Source organism: Hippoglossus stenolepis, chromosome 19 (genome assembly GCF_022539355.2).
Source record: "Hippoglossus stenolepis isolate QCI-W04-F060 chromosome 19, HSTE1.2, whole genome shotgun sequence".
Lineage (NCBI taxonomy): Eukaryota > Metazoa > Chordata > Actinopteri > Pleuronectiformes > Pleuronectidae > Hippoglossus > Hippoglossus stenolepis.
Genome location: NC_061501.1, coordinates 14,106,160 through 14,125,842, shown reverse-complemented (window position 1 = coordinate 14,125,842; position 19,683 = coordinate 14,106,160). Strand labels below are relative to the sequence as shown.

At 44.1% G+C, this 19,683-nt stretch overlaps 1 protein-coding gene across 1 annotated transcript in view; it reads right to left on the bottom strand.

Moving 5' to 3' along the window:
- Positions 1-19,683, bottom strand: part of ptprn2 (protein tyrosine phosphatase receptor type N2) — a 125,428-nt gene that overhangs the window by 21,558 nt on the left and 84,187 nt on the right. Inside the window, exons 12-13 of the mRNA XM_035142956.2 lie at positions 2,787-3,002; positions 252-455 (exon numbers count right to left, since the gene is read on the bottom strand). Coding sequence (XP_034998847.1) covers positions 252-455; positions 2,787-3,002 — 420 coding nt within the window. The remainder of the gene's footprint in view (positions 1-251; positions 456-2,786; positions 3,003-19,683) is intronic.

Here is a 19,683-nt window from a genome sequence, read left to right as displayed (position 1 = left end):
CCTGGTTGGGAAGTTGCTATGGTTCAATGACTTTATACACAAGCCAGATCTAGTGTCAGTCTTAGAAAAATCCCAAACTACACTGAACGCACCACGATTAGATGCTGTGGTTGCTTCATTACAACCAATCAGATGCTAAGAACCACAGAGAGGGTCTATAAACAAACTGCCCCTGGACCAACTTCCTGCTGCTTTTTATTCAACATGGATCATTGCTGACGTTGTTTCTCGAGTCAAAACCAGCTCCTTACCAGTATCATGTGACCAGTGGAGATGTCCATGTTGGATGGCACCGGCTCTTCGCACCAGGAGGAGGTGCTGCTGCGGGTCGACGGGCTAGCCGCGGGGCCGTCGCTGAACTGGGATGACACGCTGTTGAGCCGCGAGTGGCGCAGGGTCTCCGGCCGCTCCACGCGCTCTGACGTCCGGATCGCCATTCGCTGGCGACACAGCTCCTGCACGGATTAGAGGAGAAGATGGTGAAGCACTGGATCATCAGTTGATTCCTTTTCCTTGCAGGTTTCGTGTATTTATCCTCTTTTTATGCGCCTAACAATAGTGTTATGTACGTTACGTGCTTATCCCTGCTCTTAGGGGCTGAGTTCTGTAAATGCACCCTCTAAAATCCTGTATCTAGGCGGACTTGATCTTTCCTCACTTGTCTGTAGATTAATGGCTTATCCTTGTGGATTATGGAGCTTATACTAATTATGTCAAAAAATACATGGATGAGGAGCCCTGCACGATTCATAGAATAAATTCAGTGAGTCCCACCTGGCTGCTGCTGCACAGCGACTGTCCTCAGTGTTTGAGAATGGATCTTTTAGTATGAAATCGCTACCCACTCAAACTTGAGGGGAAATAACTTGGATGCATTTGGACCAAAGATATGAGCACAACAGGAGAATCCATCCATCAATCAAATAGGATTTCAAATATGAATGTTGATAACCATGCAGAAGCAAAGGAGATAAAAAAAATGCACTGGCACAATTGTAAAGTATCATTTGCACTTTGATTGATATATCCAGGTGTCTGATATATGCTAAAAGAGCCACTGCTGTGAAGATTACACTTTTCCCAATGACTCAGCTTTTCTCCCACCACGTCTCAGTGCAGAGGGAAGGCATCACAAATATGAGGACGAGGCATTATCTACTCTACACTATACACAATGAAAGAAAGAGTAAAAAAAATCTAAGCAAAGAAGAAGCCATTTTTTACACTTTACCTCATCCCCTCCATAGGGTGTGGTCGCTCTATGTATTTTTTACATTAAATTCACAATCTGTGTTACCCCACCGTGTTTGGATTTGGGAGGCAAAGCCACTCATCTCCACCAAATTCATCTCCATACTCAATTAATAACAGCGAGGGCAGAGCAGGCCAGAGAAAACGCCCTGTGAAAGCCGACACTATCTCATGATCTATCACAGTGATATTTCCCTCCGGAGCACAGGCCTCTCTAAGCCCTGGTCTTGGTTCAGCTTTACCGCCGATGGACTTTAATGATTAGAGCCATGAAGTGGCGCCCTGGGCCTTGGCCTCGGGGCAATATCCTGGTCCACCTCATAATTCATCCCACTTCTCGACATCTCTGCGAAGCGCCGTGCTGGACTGGAGCCGAGAAACGGTCCCAGAAGCGAGGCAGGAGATGCGGTTAGCACCAGAGGAAGAGACACACGGAGCCCAGACAGGAGCAGAGGTCATGGGGTTACAGTTTCTCCTGTCTCCCCCCCCCCACCTCTTTCCAGACCCCTAATAGGAAGGAAAACAGGCCAAGAGGAAACTGTGTCTGCTTTCTAACAAAATCCCACTGCCAACAGCTCCTAAAACAACTGTATCCGTCAGAGAACACACCCACATGAGCGTCTGACAGAGCAGTTGTTCCTTCCCTCAAGAGAAAGAACAGGTGCCACACAGAAGCTAAAAATGCACCATAGCACAACAAGAAGACACATTTTTAACAATATAAGCAATCAAAATGCTCAGGTTATTTTTCTAGTGATGAAAAAAGCATTTCTTTTTGCTTATTTTTGCTTCTCTATTTATGGCCACTGTTATGAGACTGTTACCCCAGCTTTTGATGGGGGAGCAGCGCTGTGAAAACCTGATTAAATATTGAAAATGTTAACGCGACATGCAGATAAATGTGCCACGCTGGGCACAGCTGAGCCCCAACGCTGAAAATCAATACAGCCCAGGCTGCCCGTGGCCCTGGAGGAAGAGTGGGAATAGGTCACAGCGGCGTCCTGTTCCCCCCCTCTCCCCCCCTCTCCCCCTCTCTCTCTCATTCTCTTTCTCAGACAGACAGACAGACAGACAGAAGCAGACAGACAGACAGACAGACAGACAGACAGACACACACACACACACACACACACACACACACACACACACACACACACACACACACACACACACACAAGCTCTCTTCACAGGCACGGGTGAGCAATGAATAATTGGATGCAGTGAATATCTCATGAAGCAATAAGTCAAAAATCCAAGATATAAAGAAGTAAAGAAGAAATAAATGTTTTAAATAAACACAAAAAGTGATTTCTGATTTAAAATATTGAACATTTTAAAAAAGTACATCACTATCATGACAACAGCTTAAAACCATCACAAGTGCAGATAGAAGAATCACTCAAACATGTGCAAATTAACAAAAGTACTCTCAAAAACCAATGAGATCCGAACACACTGTCAGCGCTGCCAATAGCAGAGAGCTGGCTAAGTGTCTTGGCCTCTGATTGGCTCATAGCAAAGAGGGCTGGACTCACCTGATAGGTTGCGGTGGCATCAGTGCTGGTGTCAGTCCCCAGGCTGGCCAGCTTCTCCTTCATGTGGAGGTGTGAGCGCTGGCGCACGCAGAAGAAGGTGGCGGACACGGCCAGCGCCACCAGGATGAAGAGCATGCAGAGGACGGAGAGCAGCAGGAACTGGCCCGACTCCACCCTGGTCTCCTTCACCATGGGGATCTGGGTCAGGCTGCCCCTCTGGAGGACACACACACACACAAACAGGGAGAGAGAGAGAGAACACGCTGTCAGGGCAGTGAGAGATGCTCCTCTGTCTCTTTCCTGATGGATGGAGTCATTTTTGATTTACAGCGGCCGCAGTATCAGGTCTGCAGTGCATCAGTTTTCACCTGAAGGCTTGTCTTGACTTTGCAGTGAGAAAGAAATGAAAGCTGCTTTCCCCCAAACCCACCACCACCACCACTGTCTGACCGGCCCCACTCATTAGCCAGCTCTGACACTGGCCTTATAATGTGCATTCAGACTCAGTCAACCCCTGTTACCAGCCCTTGTCCAGTGCTGTCGCCACGCTGCTCCCCACTATAGATATTTACAACCCCATTTAGTGCTGGCATGGGGCGAGCTGGCACTGTGCAGCTACAGGAGGTTGGGATACTAAAAGCTTGGGCTTAATGAGCTCCTCTGGTCCAGAGTTGAGGCCGGATTAGGCCCCGGCCCAAGTCGCACGGCTAATGGCCACCAGGACTTCAGAGACACAAGTGGCCCTGGACTGGACCTTCGTGCATCACCCACCGGTTGAATAAAAAAAAAAGCCTTTTCAAATATTCACACCCACGCTGCATGTTAATTTGGACGGGGAGGTGCAGGGCTGTTTTTAATGTGCTGTTATATCATCTGAGAGATTTTTTATCAGTGCATCAGGTTAAAGAATTGCTGTTGGTAACTGGTCCACTTATGGACATTTACTGTAATGACAAATTCCCTCAGGACCCCCAGAGAACATTTTGAAAGCAATAATTAAGAGCAATAATTGGGAGGGGGAAATTAATGACACCTAAAATGTATCTGCTGCTAACTGCTTGGATAAGACATAGTGATCCTGCCATGTTAGGTTTGTCTTTAACTCTTAAAAACACGTATATACTATTGTTCCAACACATTTTACTTGAAATAAATAATACTTTATACTCCTTATAATTCACACACAAAACAGATTTTGTGTAAAAGCCAATTCTTTGCAGGTTTTGATCTAATTCCATCAGGTCCAACAGCTCATTTACAAAAAGGGCAATATCAATAACAGTGTGCAAATACATCAGCAGGCTCCTAATTGTCTGCTCGCAATATCGAAAGGTTGATGGTTGAAGTGAATCAAATCTACGACTCGAAAAAAGAAATAAAGAAATAAAAATGGTGGCGCCCTGACATTTAGCCTGAGGTGTTTAATGGGCAGAGCTGAAAGGATGCCTACATCTTGTTATAGCGCTTTCAAAAACAAGACACTTCACCTCAGACCAGTAACGACGCGGTTTGACCTTGCGGTTGGTAATTGCCAATGTTTTAGTGGTGGTGCGGGGTGCCCAGGTCTTTTCGATTACCGCGTTGGGCCTGATGACGGTTGCTGTTGATTGCAATTGCCGAGGCTCGAGGATGCGGTTTCAATCAGGCATTAAGAGGTTAGACAACAACTGAGAGGTTTTGAAGAGGCTCGTACACGAGCACGGAGGGGAGAGATGGCCTCGATCCAGTGATTTTAATCTGTGCTGTTCAGGGATCAAATGAACATCACCAGAAAGGACATTTTTAATTGAACATATCGATAAATCAACACGAGTTTCATTTCCGAGAATACTTGTTGAGGATGTAGATCTTCTCTCTCAGCTTCTCGGACGAAAAAACTAAAAATATAGAGCCTGAAAACACTTCAGCCCTGCAGACACAGTATGTCACATCGGTGTCGTGGCTCAAGACTGAAAGCAAAGTGCCCCCTATAGACCTATTGGTTCAAACCTGCTCTAACCTATTTCCAGCACTGACAAACTGAAGCTACTCCCTGTTCGTACAATCTTCTCTTTATTCAGAAAAAAAAAGCCATCTTGATAGTCAAACTCAAAGACATGGCCTACTACTACGATCTCCTAAAAAATATTCAGCTAATCACCTTGAAATTAATAAGAACGTTTCCACCGAGGGAGCAAACAGACTTCAAACGCACTGTGAGCATAAAGGAGGGTTTGAAGGCCGTAATCGTGTTGGATAGGAAGCAGAGGAAAAACAGAGTGAAGGAGAAAAAGGGAGGAGATGAGAGGCTGAGAAACACATTCATGGCCCTGCTCGCTTCTGTCTATTCATTTAGTCTTTTTTGTAATAATAACATTTAACTATAATTGGAGTTTGTCTTTAAAAAAAAAAACTGAATGTTTCATTCAAAAACACTTTGAGTTTGAATTAAACAATTTTAGACTGAAAACAGTTTTTGAATTAATGGATGTTGAAAAAAAAGTAATAATCAAAATAGGGTTTAGGCAAATATTTCTACTTGAATGTGATTTTCCATCTGATGAAGAAATATGGGAGAATTTTTTTGTACAATTTGAGAATCAGATTTGAGAATCAGATTTTCTCCCCTTTGATCAAATCACTCTTTGAACTCCAGTAAATGCACAATGTCACGTTACACAAATTTGTGTTTTTCAATGTGTGCAGGACTCATTGAAGTTATTAATCTCAGCCTCGAACACACTTTCCCCTTCTCCTCCTTCTCTCGTCTATTCATTTTGGCCCTGTGTGGTGAATTAGCCAATCTGAGGGGGAGACAAGGGGCAGATGGATTTCGGCTGCTCTGGATTATTTAAATGATGAAGAGGAAAGGTCAGGCGGAGAGGTGTCGTTGGGGCGGCTGTTCATCCATTCAATCACATCACAATACCTTTATGTTAAATAAAATACAAGAGGAAAATCCTCCTAAACACACAACTGCCAAACCTCCACCAACCAAAGGTTTAAAGAAAAAGGTCCCAGCTACAACTGCTGATCTGAGAAGTAGAAACTGAGCCACACTTAAATCTGCCTCCATGCATTTCTATTTATTTCATTTTGCCCCTGGTGCAAGATTTCAAAAGCATAATTTTGTATCTTATAAACAGGAAAAAATCCTGGTTTCATTGTGTGCTTGATAAAATTGTTGAAATAAAAAACCACAATAAAAGGTAGAAATTATTAAACTTCATAATTTAGACCAGATTTCCAAGCTCTAAAAAAAATGCTTGAAATGTAATATTAATTCAAGAAAAGGAGGGAATAAAACATTTAAATTAAAACTATAAAAACTACAGCATAAAAATGTTCGTTTCCATTACAGTCAAGATCTTAGGGAATAAATGGGTAGAGCCGAATAGAAGTAAGATGCATAAAATATTTAAAATGAGAGATTAAGGTGTGTTTTCCTACTAAATGCAGGATTAAAATAGTGTAAATTACGAGCGGATTTACGAGCCCTCACTTCTCAGGATTTATGAGCTGAAGCTGCTGCCGGTCCCCACCATGAATGAACCTGCACTCAAACTTTGTCCCCTGCAGCCAGATGTGCGCACAGAAAACCACTGGCCTCAACATCCAGGACTAAAAAGGGTTACACTATCTAACATATTTAGATTAACTAAATGTTTGCTTGCGTATTTCTCCCAAATGATAAATCATATTTCATCCCATAAACTCGTGGAGATCCAAACTGGCAACAAAAATGAAAACCACAGCTTCCGACATTTTTCTGCAAAACGTTTTCGGAGCTTTTCAACGTGACGCTACAATCTCGAGTTTTCTAGGAGGATCCCTCTCACTCATATTTGCCGGATTTTAAAAAACTTGCACAGAAACAAAACTTGCATAGAAACAGGACGCGCTCGGGAGCCAATGGAGATAATTACCCAAATCCATGTCGCGGGGCAGAGCGCACGGTGCGTAAACGTGGGATGAAGCTGCTGCTGCTGCTGCTGCTGCTGCTGCTGCCTCTTGTATTCCAGAGAGCATGGTTAACCACTGACGAACCACCCGGACGCATGCAGCTCCAAGAAGCGTCTGTGCGTCCCCCGGCCGCCCACTCAGTCCGCTCCTCCACACACACACACACGCAGGCACACAGATAAAAAAACTTCCCCTGCATGTATGTGCGGCTCCTGTGCGTCCCCGGCGCGCCAACAAAAGAGCGCGGCTTCAACACCAAGATGAAGAAGGCAGCAAAAAAAAAAGGGAGCGAGAGAGTCTGAGAGAATAAGAAAAAAGGGGAGAAGAATGTGGGATATGCCCGCCTGATTCTCCGAGCTTCGGAAGAATGTGCAGAAGCCCCACTAGTGAGTCCTTTCAGCGCCTCTGTGCCAATGAAAAGAGATGGGGAGGTGGCGGGGCTGGGGCTTTTTTTTTTGCAGATCGTTTAGTTAAGGCTGAGCCCCTCCTTATATTCAGCAGCTCAGGAGTCCCCGTCCATTGCACATGTCATATCCACTGGTTGCTATAGCGATGCCTCCACATGTTGTCGACAGTGAATGTTCAAGGAGCGATGCCTGGCTAATAGGCTTGCGGGCTGAGGGGCGATATGAATGGGCACAGGGCTAGTCACTCATTTGTTGAGCTACTAGGGGTCTCTGTGTTGGGGTGTGTGAATTGCTGTTTTCTCAGGCTCTCCTTTTCCTCCGCTCCCTCTCCCAGGGATTCAGCTATGTGAGCAGAATAAGGGAGATGGGCCGGTCTATTCTTCAAAGTAGGCTCCTGCATTCAAAGCTGAAGTGAGCACTATAATAAGAGGCTACCACACAGTACAGTAGTTGTAAAGTATATGAATGCTGCACAGGAGATTGGGCGCAGTCTAGAAAAATGCTCGGTAAATTGTGTGTAATTGGCTCGAGCCTTTTCTCTGGTTCCCTTTTCGACGATGTGCAGGAGGAGTAAAGGAAAAGAGAAGGAGGAGAAGGGGGTAAATTGCAAGTTTAACAAGTTTTAAAGATAAAACTCACTAAAATGTTATCCTAATTAGCAATCAGGCTGGAAGAAGAAGAAAAAAGATCCAATGGAGAGCAACAGCTGCAGTTAGCAGGGAGAGAGAGAGAAAGGGGGATTATGGAGAGCACAGGGTGAGAAAAGGAGAAAGAAAAAGAAAAGGGGCGGTGAAGAGAGGAGAACGGGGGTCCTGTCAAATGCAGATGACGAGTCCTGGGGAGGTGGGGTGGGGGGGGGGCTCTCCAGTTTATTTTTTCCCATTCAGAGAGCACCCCCTCCTCTCCTCTATTGTCCCTCTGTGTGACAGCTGGAGTTGGCAATGTGAAGGGGAGAACAAAAACCAGCTCGCTGTCCAGCCTGGGTCCGTGGCCGCATCGGACGCCACCACCACCCCACCCTCGAAAAAAGCAGAGCCAACCAGGCGGCCCCCGCAGGGACCCAATCTGAAGCAGCACACACTCAAACTGACTCAACAGTTTTCTCATCAACACCAGCCCCCTCAAATACAACACCTAACACACAATGCAGCTGCAGAACGGACACAGAGGATTCTGATATTTTTATGGTCTTAAATTCTTTACTTCCTCCAAAACAGACCAGTAAACTTTGATCCTTCCTCATTCATCATTTAACCACGCGAGGAGTGACACTTTTCAGGTCATGCTTTCTGCACACTTGCACACTCATTTATCAGGAATTATTCAGACTCCAGATTCGCCTGCCAGAGGGTAGGAAAACGTTCCGGCCAACCATCGTTTGAGAGGCAAATTCTTTATTTTTATTTTTTTTATCTCGCAGGATTCAGTTTGAATATACAAAAAAAAAAGAAGCGGCTGCAGCGAGCGTTGTCGCACTAATGCAGGACGGATGCAGGAGTGATGCATGGTGGGAGACTTTTTATCGTCACTGCCTGCGAGTGGTTCTGAAGTTAATCCCCAGAAAATCAGCCCCCTACATCGACCATATAGGATCATATCTGTCCTGTTGTCTGATGAACTGGAAGAGAGGAGCTGTTCATTCGTACACAAAAGCAGAGTGAGTCCCTAAAGTAGGTTTCTCTCCTCCTCCTCCTCCTCCTCCTCCTCCTCTCCCTGCGTTGCCACATTTACAGGACAATCCGTGGGTCAACCACCTGTCAGGCCTCATCCCAAACAAAGGGGGGGGAAAGAAGGTGAAAGAAAAAACATCCGAGACACCATCTCTACCTGCTCTCTGAAGGAAAGTCTGACTTTGGCATCTGATGTTTTCCTGCACTTGAACTCTGCGTAAATGGACACATTTTCACACGTTCCGGCCACTACTACGCACGGCACAGTACGATTTCACAACTCGTGTCACATCCCCCAGCGAGGCCAGTGCTAATGGATATCACACCAGGGAGGTTTGACGTGCATCGATTCCTTCTCACTCACCCAAAAATAAAAAAAAGACTTACACAAGCAGTCAAATTCAAGAGCACACTGAAGTCACTCTTATGGTCACTGGCGATGTTTCAGAGATGCTGTCATACGCCTGCGTGTTCCTATCAGTAAGTACTTCCCCGGGCTAACACATGTTCGAACAGTCGGTGTGAGTCCTGCAGGGCTTATCTGTCCTCTTTCCTGTGCTGCTCCGGTGTTTGCCTCCATGACACATTTCTAATAATAAAAAAAAAAAAAGATGGAGAAGCTGCGAGCGTGTTTAAACAGCGAGAGAAGGAGGTATGCGGTACTTCACCGTGTCGCTGGGAGAAAGGGGGGGGGAGATGAGGAATGTTAAACAAATGTCAGGATCAAGTGCAGCACCTGAGATGGCAGAGCAAAGACATCCAGCGACGCTCGTGCATGTGAGTCGAGGAGAAAAGGGGGATGGAGAGACGCTACCGAGATTAGATATTTGCTTGCACCTGCAGGGCTGCACAATTTTTACGTTTATTTACACGTCTGTCCCTGCGAGTGCAATCTGAATATACGTGCACAGGTGCCAGTGGGTGGCTCTTGCAAAAATAGACATCAACACCACATCCGAGTGGGTTACACCTGCAGCTGGACACCTTCACCTGGGCACATAGAAGCCTGAGTGTGTAATATGTTTGAGCAAATAGAGGGGGAAAGCAGCGTGGAGAGGACTGGGAGGCTTATCTGAGGCCCACTGAGCCACTGGTCCACATACCAATCACACCATAATGATATCAGTGAGAGGCTAATGCCGTTTACAAGAAAACCAACAGCTGCAACATGTACCTGCAGTTCTGAGCTCGCGCTTTACAGCATTACACCCAAAAATAGTTGGGATTCCTGCTCGGCTCTTTGAAACGGGGTGCGATAAATTATTCATAATAATATCTGAGCGAGGACTGTTGCCGCGGCTCCACTTGGGGAAGGTGTTGGAGGATTAGCTTCAAACTGTAACGCAGGGAGAAATGTATGCAAAACAAAACACATTAGGGCGTTCATTTTTTTATTTCTCTATTTTTTTTTTAATCAGATCCACCAGCTGTTATTATTATTGCTCCAGTGATATTACAAGATGTGTGTGGTAGGAAAAGCCTCATCTGGGGGGGGGGGGTAATGCTTTTCTTTTCCAGTGTTCTATTTCCATTCTCATCTTTTAACAGTTGCAGTGAAACCGAGCTCTCAGCCAAAAGCTGTGATGATTGAATGCAAAGTTTGGTTTGAAGGCGTGTGAGTTGCGATGGTGTCATTTCGTCGCGTTGTTCGTTAGTACGTCGCGGTTTGATTTAGCCCGCCAGTCATAAAATAGCACCAAAACTGGGATAACATATAAAAGGTGACACTGTCTAAACTCCCTTTTTTTTAACATCACTTAAGGTGCAGAAACTTGACAGGGAGGTGAAAGTCTTAAATGCATTGTGTGAGGGGGGGGAGAGACACCATGTTTCCCGATGGATGACGTTCAAAAGATGCAAAAAAAAAAAGGTCCCGTTTCTGGGTTTGACTTGAAACATTTGAATTGCTCTGTCTCATGCTCGTCGCTCGCTCAGAGAGGAGCCACTCAAAGCCCGCGTGTGTCAGCCATGTCATTCTGGTTATTTTTTCCTCGCAGAATCGCTTGTTCAAATAAGGCCTCCTCTCGCATGTGAATCCCAGCCCAGGCATTGCCCGTGCCAGGCAGTTCAAAAGCAGTAAACATCAAGGTAAATGCTACGCCTGTCATCTCGACTATATTTAAAGCGGAGAGGGAAAAACCCACACACGCGTACAACAATGAGCACTTCAAAAAGAAGCAACCGCCGTGGCGTCATAGCCCGGAGTAGGAAATCACACCATATCTGCAGAGTGATGGAAAGTGCTGTAATCTGTGAGGATGACAACAAAGTAACACACATTTAGTGCTCATTTAAAACTGCTTTGTATGTACAGTGTGTGCTGCGCTTTTACTTAGCGTTATGATAATTATGGCACGGTGGTACAGTGGGTAGCGCCGTCACCTCACAACAAAGATGCTCCCAGTTCAAATCCCAGGTTTTCTTCAGCAGACTGGGGTTAGTTTAATTTGAGACTGATGTCATATGTGTGAATGTGAGTGTGAATGGTTGCTATGTCTTTATGTTGGCCCTGTGACCTGGTCCAGGATGTTCCCCACCTCCAGACCAATGTCAGCTGGGATTGACTCCAACTACCCCCCCCCCCGAGACCCTTAAAGGATAAGTGGTATAGATAATGGATGGATGCACGATTGTTCCCTACACTGCACTACCCTCACCGTGGCAACGCCTGCAGAAGCACATAAGCCGATAATAAACTGTCACCGATTTCAATATTTCATATAATTATTTTTAAAACAATGGCTCCTTGATATCAGACAGAGTTGGACAAAAGCAGCTGCTCATGTCTGGCTTCTGAGACGACAACTCAACAGTTTTCCCACCCACTGATGATCCGTGTAGACGATACAGTAATACACAGCATTGTTCTTTTATTGCAGGGTACAGCTTACTAGTTCTTATGAGCACAATAAGAAGGAAAAATCAGTCCTCTGTAGAAGTTTAGCTTCGACACTTTCAGCTTTAGATATAACAAGACAAAAGGCTTTTGTGTGATGTTGTGGTTGTGGCTGTTGGAGTGTGAAGACAAATTCAATAAAAAGCTGTTAATGTTTCACTAAACTCTGAGAGCATCCAGGTCCTTCCTCCAATGGGGAACTACAGCAAGAGAGGTGGTGCTGGTTAAGTTTTAATGTAACATGAAGTTGCATGTTGCAGCTGAATAACGCTCACCTCACCTTCAAAGCATGAAGGAGGACCTGTGGCAGCCTTCAGTTGTCATAAAAACTCAAAAGGTGTTTAGTTTGTCCAGTCTGGGCTACTGTAAAAAACACATGGCGGCCTCCATAGTAAATAGATGTAAATAGGGTAAAGAAAACAACAATTCATACAATTGAGGTGATCACACAATAGCAAAAACATCACAAATATTATTTCATACTCAATTTCTGCCAGTAGATCCCTATCACCCAGATCTTACACACTGGACCTTTAAAGACGAGGAGTTAATTCATGCTAACGACTGCACCATGTGGCAGAGCAGACAACCACCTGTGCAAACACTTAAAAAACACTGAGCATCACTCGGAGACAGCACCTCCACACTTGACACATCCCGGATTCAGGCGCTGCCATCTTTGCACTTTTCGACGTCATGTGCAAAACATTCTCAAATATTTGCATTTTCACGTTGTTTGTTCATCAACCCCCCAGAGTGTAAAGGCCTTTAAATCCCAAATGGTTTGACATGACGGTAATGATCCTCTCTACCTGCAGCTGTGTTGACATTAACAATACGTCTGACAAGGGTAAGGTTCATGATTGCAAAAATGTCAGGCAAAATTAATTTAACCAAGTTATAAAAATTGCTCACACGCCTGAAAATTAAACTAAAATCAACTCGAATTTACATAAATCGCAAATGACAGGAATTAACTTTCAAGATGTAGCCTTTTCACTTTTTTGATGAGGGATATCGTGATAAAGATGAGGAGTCGAGAGAAGGTGCCGAATAAAATGGCCGGGGTCCAGAGTGAGGTCACGAACACAAGCCAATCACGAAAGGTAATTGAAGGTAATACTTCAGTCTATTGTGCTCGGAGATAAAAGAGCTGCCACTAAAAATCTGGCCCAAAACAGCGAGGAAAACATCAAGGTTTTAATTGTTTTGTCTGAATAGAATCCACACTACTTTTAGACTATTATGTTCTCAGCAGGCTTTTTATCTTGGGGAGAGATAAAACTGCAATTAATTTTGAAAGAGGGGAAAACAGTGAGACAATACATCAAGTCACACATGAGTGGTGGCAGGCAGGGATATGTGGGCTGCCGCGGAATAACAGAGGTAGTCAAAGGTAGCATTCATAATTGAAACCCCAGTCACAGGAGAGTTAGTGGGCTGGGAGAGTCTGATACTGGAACTGACAGTACAGGAACAAAGAGTGGCGTTCAGAGGAGAGCACAGAGTGACTTCACGGGTTCAATAGGATGTGTCCTCCCCACACCTGGGTCCTCACCTGAAAGCCTCGGAATCACTGTATTCCTCCACAGCTGCAGCCACAGTGTGGCTCCGCTGCATGTGGACAGTTAAAAATCCACCACAACCCCAGAATGAGGCAGAAGTGATGGAATTTTAGGACAGTTAAAGGGATAGTTCACCCAAAAGTGCGCAAATGCAGGTCAATAGGAGGATATCAGACGACATTTAGGCTAAAAACGTGGTGTAAAGTAGAAGTGGTCAACATTAACTTCAATTGTATTGGATTCAGCTGCAACACTGTTTACCCCTGAGACTCCAGAAGTGTTTATTTTGGACTCAAACAATTTTAATTTTTGGGTGAACTATCCCTTTAAGTTTCCCTTGGGGCAGATAAATAAGATAATAAACCACAGATGGACAATATTTATACAATCCTCTCAAGCCAAGATGTATCTAAGATGACAACTGTATTAAAGTACTATATTTAAGTATTTATATATATATATTTGTATAAATCAAATATAGACAAACCAACCATTGCTATGAGAAGACTACAATCAGTGATCAGGCAATGATCTTTACTGTAGGGGGCTGAATTCTGGTCTTTCACATGGTGGATGGAGGCTTCTTCCTGCACCAGCTACTGTGTTAGCCAATTTTGCAACTAGCAATTATTATAGAGAGTATATTGAAAGTAGCAGGGTGCTTAAAGTGACTCAGTCTGGAGGCTTGTAGAAGCATTTCAATTTATCTTGTGCTTCCACGCTGCTGATTCCTAAATAAAATGATCCTTTCTGAAGTGAGAAACACAGGAAAAACTACCACATGCAATTTCTAAATCACATTCAGTATGCATTACACTTCGTGCCTTTATGAAAAGACCAGCACGTCTGAATTGATTTTTCGTCTTTCTTGCCTACTTCAACATTTATTAGATGCTTTGTGATGTGTGGTTGTTGACATTCCTGATTCTGATTCATATTTGCCGGTGGTGCAGATCATAGATAAGGGTCAATGTGTAGTCAGACATGTCTCTGGACCAAGTCGTGGCCAGAGTTTCAGAAATATGACCCTGTAAATTCAGATCAATGATTTATGATTGATCCCTGCATTGGTTGAAACTCATTTCAAATACATGGTCCCTTATGCAATATGAGAAGATACACATCTGCAGCTTTTTATAATGTTTCTGCCCAGATTCATCTGTGACTACATCCTGACATATAAATATACTCACGCCCCATGATGGCCGTTCCACTTGTGTTCTCACTAAAGTCAGCAGCGAACTTCAAATGAATCAAATTTGGTGTCTTCTCAAGGGCTGTTATACTGCTGGTGAAAACCCTGTCTGTTTAATGGAACAGCAACTAGTTGTAATGGCACTTGAAACAAAAACTAAACCAGAAACAAACATGAAGAACACGTGTGAAAAAACATAATTCAATTTAACTTGAATCACACAGGAGTACAATTTGGATTTAAATTGCCCCCATTAGAATAACTCTCAAGACTTATAGCCTGATTCATCCAGTTTAGACAAAATGAAAACAATACACATTTCTGATCGATTTGGATTCACTTGATTGGACAACCGGCGCCATGTGTCTCCCACTGTACCTCGGTGCTGGTGGACCCGCGGCATATTGAGGCCGCCTGCCGGAGCATACGCCCCGATGATCAGCTACAGCTTGTGTAAGTGAAGATATAGATGTAGAACCACAGGAGGCAGCGCGTGATAGGCTAAGGGTCGTATCCCTGTAAACGCACACAGCCACTGCCTCATAAATTCTCATCAGTGTCTTCATTAAACATTTTCCCCTGCTATCGCCATGACAACGCTGGTCCAGCGTGCGCCCGTGGGGAGAGGCGTGTGTGCCTGTGTAACCCTGGGGGTTACCGAGGGGGGGTAACTTGGCACGGACGCCGACACCCCATACCTCTCCTCCACACTCAGACTGTGGGGACAGAGGGGATTGTGGAGTGGCAGGAGGCCAACAACGCTCGATCTGTTCCATGGCGATCTCGCTTGACAGGCACTGGCTGTGTCTGGACTGGAGGCGAGCGCTCTGATTTCTCTCTTTAATTACTGCTAATCGGAGGAGCCGCAGCCCCTGCTAATGAAGCCACACCAATCAGCCGGGGGAGAGTCGGGGGCCTTGCGCTGCAAAACAATCCTCTGCATGAACAGAGCTGACACTCCTGCCCGCCCAGCGCCACAGCCGCCATGCATGTCTCACTGTCTGTCTGTCTCCCGGCTCCAGCAGTTTTGTAAGAGTAGTCTGCCCCCGAGCCAAACCACGCAGCGCCGCTCATCAAAAGAAACCTCTGTGAATCCCTAATGAGAGCGGCCGCCACAGCTGTAGCTGGGTATCAGCCTGCCGGTTTGCCACTCACGTCTCCTGTCGCTTCACACCACAACCCCCCGACAACAACACAAAGTACGGCTGATCAGAAATTCCGAAGGCAGAATTAATTCTGATTTATGTCAAAGATTGTGACGGCTCTGTAACGTAATAATACTTTGACAGCTCATTATTGTAAATGCATATAATCAATCTAGCCTATTTTCACCCACAAACATAATTACACTGTATGGCTCTTTGAGACGCTGTGATGATGTCTTTTTCTTTTCCTCCTTCTTCAAAGTGAATAATGTAATGAACAGTGACTGACATCTGATTGCGTGTGTTTATGGACCTGACTCGCCAAGATCCTTTTGCCTTTTGTTGTGTCCAATAATGAAGTGTAATTCCTTCTATTAGTGCTCCATGTTGATCAGACACTGAATAATGGCACATTTTATGAATTATTCTCCTCTGATATAAACATCGTTCATGTTCTGGATAAAATACAAAAATGTGTTTGGTGCGAAACTGTGGAAGACAAATCTAGGTGATATACAGCACTGTTATTGAAAAGGCTCCTAAGCTGCATGGATGTAATTGTGCTCTATTTTTCATGTCTGTCTGTGCGTAGGATTCCAGCTTGATGCACTTGCAGCAGCTCCTGTTTATGAGCAGATAATCCTATTTTCAATGCAGGTATCCAGCTGCACCGCGCCGGATATTAGATGCATCCGTGCATTCGCTGCAAACACTGTACATGACAAGCATGTCTGCCAATGGGAATACGTCGGCAGCCACGTGCACACGGACATGACTGTGATATGTAAAGAAAAATCCCCGTCACAATGGGACAATTCTCCAGTTCACAGCACAAATTCAGGGAATGATCTTTGCCACCGCTTTTTAAAATTTTGCGTTTGCAATGATTGCATCATATATTAGGTTGAAAAACGACTTATATTACAGCAAACACATTCAATAAATATCTCCAGTTCGTGGCTAAAGGGCCTAATTAGTTTTAGTTATTGATGCTGTCAGAGTAAAGGTTATTAGACAAAATTAAAAAGCAGGTGCAGATCAGAGTAGAGGAAAAATCATAGACAAAAGTTCTGCAAGTTTCCTCAATAGTTTTGATTCAAATTCATGTTATGGACGTCCTGAGAAAATGCTTTATCTATAAACATGGGTATTAAAAGTTTTTTATTAACAGAACTTCTTCAGTAAAGAAAAGTTTACATTTTCAAGACACATGGTTGACATAGTAGTACAATGAATAAATGTATTATTACCTATGTATGAATATTATATTTATATGTATTAAAGATACTATTTCAATACTACTACACCCATTTTGAACAATGGGCTGAAATCTTGTCGTATGTTGCTTTCACAGGCATAATATACAGAATGTTTGTCACTTAAATGTCAGGTGTAAATATTGGCAGGTCATTAGAGAAAAGCATTTTAAAGCCGTGAACACAAGCGGCAGATAAAAAAAGCCACTTTGCAGCAGAATGGTCTAGTTTCATTCCGCGCTTTATCTCCACGGGCGGAAGATATTCATGCTCCCTCTCAAGTCAAGGTCATCGAATAAAAGACCATAACAGCTCATCAGGCAATTTAGTTGACCTTGCCATGCAGAAAGTAACTAGCAGTTACAGCAGGATTCACAATTACAGTCAATTAAAGTCAATAAAAGATGATATGGCAGCTGATTACATCTAATTTACTGAGAGTAAAGTGGTTTCTGTAGTCGGTGCCCACTGAGCAATAATTAATCTACTGCTTCAATCAGCCACAAACTAGGAATGTGGCGTTAAAAAGACAGTTATGACGTGAACATTTGATTATATCCTGAAAAGTGCATCTTTTATTGAACATCTTAAACATATAATTGTTTAATGCATATATTTTTCACCACCTTAAGATTTAATTCATACAAATTATATCTCAGCAGCAAAATCTGCCCAACACTCGTCTCAACGGAACTTTTAAGAACTCCTCCACGTCTTTGACATATTTTGGCTGCTTTTCTGAAACCATAAGAAACACGAAACTAAAAGTGTCAAAGCAAATAAAAGTGGCCTAACCCACTGGTTAGCCTGCAGCTACAAGCTTCTCCAGCTAATGCTAAGGTGCCAGATGCGCTAGGCAAGAAGCCGCATGATAAATGGCAGAAGGTGAGAGCTCCGAGGCCGAGACCGGGAGCATGCTGCCCCTGCATCCCGCTGCCAGTCTCTTGGCATGCAGCTTGTCAGGCCAAATGGCAGCCGCATCCCCCTTCAACGCTGACATTTAAAACCTCTGCCATGCTATCCAGCTGTGGACACCACAGGTCCCCCCCCCCTCCTACCCTTGGCCTCCCCCGGGCATCCAGCCCTCAACCCCGCTCCTGCAGCTGCCAGACGGCCGTCAGACAAATGATCACAAACAGGCAGAGCTGCAGTTCAAACAAGTGTGGCATCGTGTGCAATGAACTCGCCGGATGTGCACATGGTGGACGATGTACGTTGATGTATGTTGATCTGAGTTACGTTATGCAAAGATTACAGACCCTTTTTCAACTGTGGCAGCTGCACAATATGACTTCCACACAAGTCAAAATCCAAGAAACACATATAGGGTATGAGATACTGATATGAGCCACTAACTGATATTTGCTGAACCTTGAGATTATATCATGGCGAAGGCTAACGTTAGCATTTCTTTCCCGCTTTGTTGGATTTGGGGCAGCCCTTTGACTTTGAGACTAAACTTGAAGTTAAGTTATCGGAAACGAAAGGTTTCGCTTGAGGTAACTTCGTCTGAAGTTTACGCTCAGCCTGACAGTTTGAGATGTAGTCGTCAACCGCATTCATGAGCCTTTTACATTATTCTTTCTTAGAAATAAGTCAGCTTGAATACATTAAAAGAAATCTGGAGACATTTTCATGCAACTAACGTTAGCTCAGAACAGCTGATAGACTGAGAAATAATTTTGATCAGAAATTTTGGCAAATTAGCCACCGAGAGAGAAATCTTGATGGATATAACAACTGTAAGAAATGGAGGCAGAGTTTGTGATACGATAAATAGGCAAAATACTGAAAATTGTTTTTAAAGACTGACATTTTTCCTTATTTTATAGATGTGGTCTTCATTTGAGGATGTACATACACAGCTCCAGTGACAGTCAAAGTACTAAAAGCATTTAACAGTAGCACAGAAATTCTGAGCTGTGTGGCAGCGGGGGGAGTTGAATTCATTGATCGCTATAGGGAATTTACTGTGGTGAAGGTGGAGGGGAAGCAGCAGGGTTTCCAGTCAGTTCCTATTTCCTTTTAAAATGCAGCGAGCTGGTCGACCTGCACCCACAACAATGTCACCGGAGCTACTTTGTTTTCTCACACTGTGGATAACTGCAACGCAGAAACTACGGTGCTAACAGGAACAATACTGTTTTTCCTCGAAAATATAACCATCAACAGTAAACATCTGGGTTTTTTTTGGTCCACATGCAGACAAAGTTGAACTGACAAATTTCTACTGACGTTTAAGAGACACAAAGGAATAAATCTGCTGCAGAGGACAGTGAATTCAAAACTTCTCCAGTTTCGACATCCTTGAAAGTTGCAGAGTGGGAATGAAGTCAGCTGACACTGGAGGAGGTTCGCTTTGAACAGCACGCCAATCTATTGTGAAGTTTTATAAAGACAAACAACCTACTCACCTAACCCTTGGGTGGCACGTAGTTTCAAACCAAGGACCTTCTCGTTGTGAAGAACAGTGGAATCCACCCTGCTGCACTTATCTTTTACTATCGTCTTTACTAATTTCATTTTATAGACAAACCTCCAGAGTTGGGGTTAGATGGAAGCCAGGATTGGAACGAAGAATCTACTTGAGTTATTGTGGGGAAATGGGAGAAGCCACTAAAGAGAAGAAGAATATCATGCTTTGATTACTTGTGTAACTGTGTAAGTGGAGTAAACCTCCATAACATCTCCAAGGCCACTTTGGCATTGAGGTTTTAGTTTTCCAGGATGAGAGGAAGAAAAAATCTCTTGTTTAATGCCTCATACAAAAGGTGGAAGAACTGAGTAAAAAATACCGGTGTGTCAACTACGCACCGTAACC